Source organism: Python bivittatus, unplaced genomic scaffold (genome assembly GCF_059951505.1).
Source record: "Python bivittatus isolate LINGU-HERP-01145 unplaced genomic scaffold, Pbiv_v1 ctg000350_np1212, whole genome shotgun sequence".
NCBI classification, from domain to species: Eukaryota; Metazoa; Chordata; class Lepidosauria; order Squamata; family Pythonidae; genus Python; species Python bivittatus.
In genome coordinates, this window is record NW_028277074.1 from 26943491 (window position 1) to 26952257 (window position 8767).

An 8767-nucleotide genomic window follows, 5' to 3' on the forward strand; every position below is an offset into this window, starting at 1 on the left:
TTGACTGGTTTGACCTCCTAGCAGTCCAGGGGACTCTCAAGAGTCTTCTCCAGCACCACAGTTAAAAGGCATCAATTCTTCGGCGCTCGGCCTTTTTTATGGTCCAGCTCTCACAGCCATACATTACTACTGGAAAAACCATAGCTTTGACTATGCGGATCTTTGTCGGCAAGGTGACGTCTCTGCTTTTTAATATGCTATCTAGGCTTGCCATAGCTTTCCTCCCAAGGAGCAAGCGTCTTTTAATTTCATGGCTGCAGTCTCCGTCTGCGGTGATCTTGGAGCCCAAATAAATGAAGTCTGTTACTGCTTCCATTTCTACCCCTTCTATTTGCCAGGAATTGATGGGTCCAGATGCCATGATCTTAGTTTTTTTAATGTTGAGTTTCAAGCCAGCTTTTGCACTCTCCTCTTTCACCCTCATCAAGAGGCTCTTTAGTTCTTCTTCACTTTCTGCCATTAGGGTGGTATCGTCCGCATATCTGAGGTTGTTGATGATTCTCCCTGCAATCTTAATTCCGGCTTGTGATTCTTCCAGCCTGGCATTTCTCATGATGTACTCTGCATATAGGTTAAATAAGCAGGGTGACAGTATTCAGCCTTGTCGTACACCTTTCCCTATTTTGAACCAATCGGTTGTTCCATGACCGGTTCTAACTGTTGCTTCTTGGCCCGCATACAGATTTCTCAGGAGACAGGTAAGGTGGTCTGGTATTCCCATCTTTTTAAGAATTTGCCACAGTTTGTTGTGATCCACACAATCAAAGGCTTTTGCATAGTCAATGAAGCAGAAGTAGATATGCAAATAACATTTGCATCAATTGATATAATTTGTGTAATGACATTACATATTGTAAATTCTATTTCAAATTGGTAGAAATGGCATAAATTTAATAATGTAAATGTAAGTGCCTTGTCCAGGCAATTTTAGATACGATGGACTTCTCTGTTATTTTAAAGAGATGTCTATATGGAAATTTGCCCATTGCACTGAAACTCCCATAAATGGGGGTATATTAAATTGCGGTTTTACTTTATTTGAACAATTAGGCGTATTAATAAGGGAATGCTTGAAATCAAAGCTTCCATGCATGGCTGATTTTTTCATTTTTTAAAAAAATTGTTTGGGTTTTTCTTCCATGTCTGAAACATGGGGAATGTTAGTGCAACCCTTTTTTTTTTTTTAAAATAAAGGTGAATCCTCTCTTTTCACTAACTCTGAGATCATATTCCCTCAGGATTAGTTGTGGAACTTGGTTCTGCTCTTGCCCTGAGAAGAAACCAATGTCATAAACTGCTTGGGAGTTATGGCAGACACAGACGGACACAATTAGAAACCAGAGTTATTACATAAACAAATCTTTCAAGAATTAGGGAAACAGAATGGCAATTCAAGTTATTTCCTAATGAGGTTGTTAAAGGGCTGCTGGTAAAAGGAAACCAATGCTACCTATAATTGAAGTGGCATTTTAAAACTGCATGAATTCTTCTGGGAGGAAAAGAATCCCGAAACCAGAAGTTGTTTTAGTACATCATTTTTTTTCCAAGTCTGAAATGTGGTTAGAATTGGGTATGCCTCACTTTAAAGATGCTTATTCATGCTGCTCCCTTTACGCCAGTACAACGTACTTGTTTTTCAAATATGACTGCGTTAGTAAAATTTTGATAATGTTAATCATAGAATAAAATTCAACTGGCTGATATTTCTTTCTACAGTCTTCTACTGGCTTTTAGAAAACAAGCTATAGATGAGAATGATCCAGGTTCTCTGTATAGTATGTAGATTTCACATAAAATACAAAATTCAATAATATTTAATACAGAGTATGATCTGACTCTTTTTTTCTGAGTAGTACTATTCCTTCCACTGCAAGGAAGTCATCCATTTGTTCTAAACTATGTTCCTGATGATTCATTGAAGATGGATCACATATGCATTTCCAGGATGGAGAATTAAGCTTGACAAGCAATGAAGTATTTGATACTGGGCGCCTGAAAAATGACTGAATATTACATATACCCAGAAGTGTGTGAGGATCAAGAACATGGATCACTGCCTTTATGAATCACGGGAGGCATACTTGACCGAGCATAAGGTTTTCTGCACTGTGCTTCCTTTAGAGCATCTGCTCTTCCTAAACTTGGTTAGATTGGCTTGCAGTCTTTTTTTCAACCACCCAACCTTACTTCCCACCTTTCTTCCCACACAGCCAACCCCTATTTTTTTTTTCCTGAAGGAACCAGTGCTGTGGGTGGACTCATTTCCAGCTATTAATGCCTGCAGAAAGACAGGGTGCCAAAGGTGTAAAAATGCAGTAGCGTACAGATTTCCAATTGCTAGCAAGTAGATCATCAGAAATTCAGACTTCTACATTTCAGAATGATTTCACATGCCTGATTTGTGTCTTGTCATTTGATAATATATGTATTCATTTGTTTATTCTATTTTTTTTGGCCACAATCCAAAGTGACTCTTGGCAGCTATCCAAAAAGAGACTTAGAACCATACTAATATTATATAACAGCCTGTGTTAACTACCAGTAAATTACAGTGGGGCAAAAAAGTATTTAGTCAGCCACCAATTGTGCAAGTTCTCCCACTTAAAAAGATGAGAAAGGCCTGTAATTTTCATCATAGGTATACCTCAACTATGAGAGACAAAATGGGAAAAGAAATCCAGAAAATCACATTGTCTGATTTTTAAAGAATTTATTACTTATTTTCCACCATGATTTGCAAATAAATTCTTTAAAAATCAGACAATGTGATTTTCTGGATTTTTTTCCCCATTTTGCCTCTCATAGTTGAGGTATACCTATGATGAAAATTACAGGCCTTTCTCATCTTTTTAAGTGGGAGAACTTGCACAATTGGTGGCTGACTAAATACTTTTTTGCCCCACTGTATACTGTATACTAGATTGTAAATTGCTGCAGCTGATCAGATCTTTTTTCTGACCTTGATATCTCACTCACTGATTACTATAATCCAAGTGTTAAATGTCTTTTAAAGTTAATATATGAAAAATAATCATTTAACCTTCTGCAGGAATTAATAAGGAAATTAGCTCACTGAGAACTTTTTTCTTCCTTAATAAGGCTAGTTTACACAAGTGTTTTGCATTATATTTTCATTCATATAAAATGAAGTTAGATTATCAGTGTATAATTAAATTTTTAGCAGAAATTTACTAAATGTCATGTGCAATCATGGATATTTACTCAAAAGGAAATCTCATTAGGCTCCATTTAAGGGTGTATATATTGTTTTGTATAAATAATTATGAGTATTTCTTCTGACCTCAGATAACTTTGTTCCATATTATGTCCACACATCATTGAGTGAAAAATCATAGGAAGTTCTCTACAGTTGCTGAAAGCTCACTTTGCAGCAACCAGAGAAGGAAATTTCTCCATCTGGAGATCCTGCTAGAGAGATGGACCATTTTGTTGGCTTTTGAAAAGCTCTGACAAATTCATCTTCTTCAACGGTCCCTAATTGTTGAAGATTTTAATTTATGTTTTTTTATGATTTTAACTTGGTTTCATGATTTCTTGCTTTTATTATAAACTGCCAACAAACTTCTGTATAAAACAAATCTGATAAATAAAACTGGTAGGAGAAGACAGATTTTTAAAAATTGTTTCTAGAGGCACACTATAGAATGTAGGTAATTATGAATTAGTGCCTTCAAATGAAAGTCTTTGCAATGCACATGAAGATAGCCAGAGACAGTTTTTGAAACAGCTGTGCCAGCTTGGAGAAAAATGCATCTGCTTTAATTCTACTATTGGCTCATTAATTATGTGTAAAAATCAGAATATTTGGGAGGTTTGCCCAGCTAGGAATATGATACAATTCTCAGTTTTGGGGATACTTGTTTTAAAGGCATGGCATCACAAGTTTGGTTAAATTAAGATGCTCATATTCAAGATCCTTGGTCAATATGAAGCATGTTTTTCATTCAAAGGACTGTGAATAGTCAGCATTATTTCTGACTGAATTGATAATCTGTTATTTTCATTCATCTCTTACAGTGTTTCTCAACCTTGGCTGCTTGAAGATGAAGCCAGCATGCTGGCTGGGGAATTCTGAGAGTTGAAGTCCACACATCTTCAAATGGCCAAGGCTGAGAAACATTGATCTAGTAGGTCCTAGCAGCAGCATCCATGAGGAAGTTTGAAAAAGTCAAGGTAGCAGTAATGTCAATGTGATCAAAACCCCATCCATTTATACGTATGGTGAAATCAAGATGTGTACAAAAGGGTCAGGGTTTTGCTGGTACTTCTACAGCTGCTCTTGATTTTTTTTTCATTCCCCACCACCACTAAGGAGGTCACTAGATCCTACATAGGTACCAGATATAATTCCTTCAAATCTCTCAAATTATTGTGCCTAATAATATAGATTTCTCTCTTAGTGTCTTCATACAAATGCTAAACAGTAGATGAAAAAAGATGAACTCCATGGTATCTCACATTTCTTAGACATTGAATTAAATCCAATGTCTAAGAAATAATCAACCACATGAACTTCTGTGATCACCATTGGGAAGGAATAAAAGCAATATAAATCTGGGTTTCTTACATTGGTCTCAATTGGATATAGTGGTAAATTACCATATAACGTTATAAGACACAACTAGTATTATTGAAATGAAAATTGCAATCAGGCTGCTCTTTTCTTTGTGGCACAACCACAGTGTTTTGCTTTTCTTTAATAACAGCTGGTCACAAACAGTGGTTCATCTTCCTGATCATGTTTAAATACAACATTCAATATTGATTAAATTGTCTTGTTTCTACTAACTCTAATTAGTAATTTTAGGATTTAGACAACATCCTAAACTTGATGTGGTCTTGCACCTAGTTTTTATTTTAAATCTTGATTTAATGTTACATCGTAACAACTCCACATATTAATTATTGTGGTAAGAATCTTGTGCAGTGCATGCAAACACAGGAAGAGCTGTTGAATGCTAATGTGAAGAACAACACTTGCTCTTTGCCAGCAGTAGACTTACCAGCAGTAGATTGGTAGATTATATCCATATGTCACAGTGACTTCAAGTACAGAAGTTTCCAGTATAAACTACTCGCAGTTTGCTTTTTCCATGCCATATGAGATAACTCATTAACCCAAACTAAGACACTAAAAGTTTATGCTATTTCTTGTGCTTACCCACAATAGTCACTGGGATACAAATAAAGCCAGCACCTTATTTGTTATCTTTGTGTACTTCCTACTGTGAAATAATCTCCTTGAAACAGAATTTCAAACTGTTGCAGATTAACAAGGGTATAGATTACCTAGGGTGCTACACAGTATGTATATTTGGACATGCTGCTTGCTCTTAGCACATAAAATGAAATGTCCTTCTTTCCTTATTATGCATGGTAATGCTTTCTTTCCACTATGGTGCAGTTTCGACAGTGTAGCTGTCTGAAGCACCCCCACATGGAAAACAGTGAAAGGCATAATTACAGGCATTGTGGCAGATAGCTGTTGTATGATTCACAGTAACAAATGATAAACTTCTACTGAAACTTTACTTCTGTGTTTTCAGACAGCAGCAATGCAATGGATGTATGAAATTAATGGCCTACTCCCCAAGACTACCCCACCCACTTCTTCAGCAAAAGTAATTTGCAGGAATGGATACATGAGATCAGCAACAGTGCGACAACGCAACTTTGTAAGGGAAAATATGAAGCTCCTATCCACCAGCGTGTCCTCCCCAATTAAAGGAGCACCTCTCATTTTAAGAATGAAATAAATGTTTATACAAAATATTTATTTTATGCAAAAAAATGTAGAACAAATATTGAGATATAGACAGATGTACAACATTATGTTAATCAGCAATTAATGGAGAATTTTGTTTTATTTACTTGGAAAAATGTGTAAATCTGTAGAGTTTTCTCTGTCCTTGAGATCTAGTGGCAGTGGTGAAGAAGAAAGAGAGCCTTGCAACCTTCACAGTGCCTGAGATTAGAATAACACATTACGTCATCTGTTTTTAGGGTGGAAACAAAAATTCAGTCAATTGGCTAAGTACAAGGTATTATTACAAAGCACTATTGGGGCTGCTTAAGATAAACCAGGCACACAGATAGGAGCATCAAAGTTATTGTGGTGTCCTTTATTAATAAGTACTATAATTATTTTCTAATACCAGTGCAATACTGTTGATTGTTAAACTACTCTTTTATGCTGACTTCTGTTTGATATCCTTTGATTTTTTTCATATCCATAAGAAATAAAAATTATAAAAAGTTGTAAGTACCTAGAATGCTTAGCAGTGCATTTCAGAAGATGTATTTATAATATTGATGATATGGAACTGGCAGAATCTCTGATTTACTGTAGTTGCTGTGTCAGCTTCATTGGCAGGAATAGAGTGAAATTGTATCAGTAGCCCCAAAACTGGGATTCTGGCTGAGTTCTACTTGGCAGAGCAAAGTAGAAAGATGCTCTAAGACACATTTAAACTTACTCAGTCATGAAGGTAGTTAAGATCTCGGTCACCTGCTAACATATATTGGAACACTGAATAAATGGCATTTATAATAAGATGTGCAAGCAGTATTGGAATGAATATAGACTACACTGTGCAGAGTTGCATGGATTATGGCCCAGTGCTGCAATTACCAAGGCTGTGACTGATTGGATACCTTAAATACTGCTCATGAGCATCAAAATGTCCATAGACAAGTCCTTTGGCATCCACCAGGATTTTTGTCCTACTTAATTTTGTTTTGCTGTGTTTTGTTAGATGCTAACAACAACAACAATGCAAAGCTGACATACTACAAAACAAAGCACCAAAGCACGGAATTATATTTATTTTCAAAAATGCTTCTAAGATACATAGTCTTTCTTAGAAAATCAAAATGGAAGTGTGACAATCTATCTAGGGGTAGTAAAAAGAAGATAAAGTTAAGGGAATGTAGGGAATTTTCTGGAATGCTAGAGGAGATGTGGGAATTAATCTAATCAGTTTACCTTCTGATAAATGAGTGATTTATGACTGGCAGTGCCTATTGTGGTGGCCACTTTGTGGCTAGCCCAGTCCCCTTGGGCAGTGACTTTGCGAGAGCATCCTCAGTTAATAAATTTGACATGCCCTCAGTGGCGTAATAAGATTATATACCTGTGAATTAGGATTTATTGACACTGATAATTGGCCTTGAGCAAAGATGGGCAATTCAAGACCATGTGTTTTAGGTGGAGAGTTAGAGATTTACATACACAGCTGCATAAACATATTGCTGGTCCCTGACACCACCACTTTCTCCTGCATTCATCCCTCTTCCTTGCAGTTGCATTGGAGAATGCTTTGGTATTTCAGTCTCCCTGAATCTCAGTCTACATCCTGCGGTAGTTAATCATTGACAGTGTACATTACCAGACATCTGCCTCCCTTCAGGTATTACTTCAAAAGAAGGATCATTCCATTTAGCTAGGGAGGAAAATGCTATGCTAGAATAAAACTGAAATAAAATAAATCTACCTTAATCCTGCAGTTTAAATAGAAAATTATTGCAAATTTAGAAATGATTAAAGTGATTAAAAATACTTTCTCATTGGAAGTGAGACTAAATAAATAAATAACCAAATATTTCAATAGAAATGTAAGTCTAAGTAAATCTAATATTGGGAATGAAAAAGAAACAAAACACTTTGTCTGTTTCTTGGTATTTATCCATCCAATGGATATTTAACAATTGCATTTATTCCTGCGGTGATTTCTTGTTCTAAAATAAATTACTGAGCAGTGTCTTAGTGCTGACACAGATCACAGTTTATTGCTGATGGAATGTTAACTGCTTTTTAAATAACTCTGAATAAGTCTGCTGATCCATAAATAGGTTCATCTGAAAGGAATCCACTTCATCCCTTGGCTTGATTGTTTTGCCCAACATAATTTACTTCGTCCCAGTCATCATAATGCAAATAGTATCCAGCTTGTAATGGCAACCTAAATGGGGGGGGGGGGAGAGAGAATGGGAATGTATGACATTAACAGCATAATGCAAAAGATAGATGATATCTTCAAGAAAGTGAGAAAAAAAATTCCACACACTATCTTATCTGCAAAATGGGCAGATTTTCTAAGCATGAAAGGGATCTAAAAAGAAATAACTCTCTGCAAGAAACAGTCCCATCAAGACTTTTCATTTTGGAAAATGAAATTAAGGATAAATCACTGTAAATCCTGCTGGCTTTATTTTGTCATAAATGATGTCATAAATTGCCATATATTAATGTTTTGAGTGCTGTTGGACCCACATTTCCCTACAATGGCTGTAAGAGTAGCAGATGTCAGTAGGACTTCCAACCAAGAGTTGCAGGATGTGAAGTTATGTCTTTGTAAGTATGATTGTTCTGATGAACAGAGAAACATGGCAGCAATATTTTGAAAACTCCTTGGAATATTGGGACCTAAAACTATGTCTTTTTATATGAAGACAACAGCAATAGTGTAATGTGTATCTAGAACCCATAGAGGGAGTCACAACTTCTAACTAGTTGGCCATTCCTCCATTATCAGTTAAGAGAACAGCTCTTCACTAGTTCACAGAGGAGTTATGAGTGAGAGGCTGAGAAAGTCTCTTAGGAAAAGGAGATAAATTCTAAAAGGGTGGGGAGGCAATCCAGATGTCTAGTTTTTTGTAACCTATCCTCTTTAAATCTCTACAAACTCTAGAAAATCTTGCTTTTTGTGGAGGTAGAGTGGCCAAGAACTTAAGATTAATCTCAGCA

At 36.1% G+C, this 8767-nt stretch overlaps 1 protein-coding gene across 1 annotated transcript in view; it reads left to right on the forward strand.

Moving 5' to 3' along the window:
• The window catches only part of CFAP47 (cilia and flagella associated protein 47), a 212668-nt gene extending 205911 nt beyond the window's left edge, over positions 1–6757 (forward strand). The window contains exon 64 of the mRNA XM_088144456.1: positions 5568–6757. Coding sequence (XP_088000582.1) covers positions 5568–5777 — 210 coding nt within the window. The 3' untranslated portion in view covers positions 5778–6757. The remainder of the gene's footprint in view (positions 1–5567) is intronic.
• The last annotated feature ends 2010 nt before the right edge of the window (positions 6758–8767 follow it).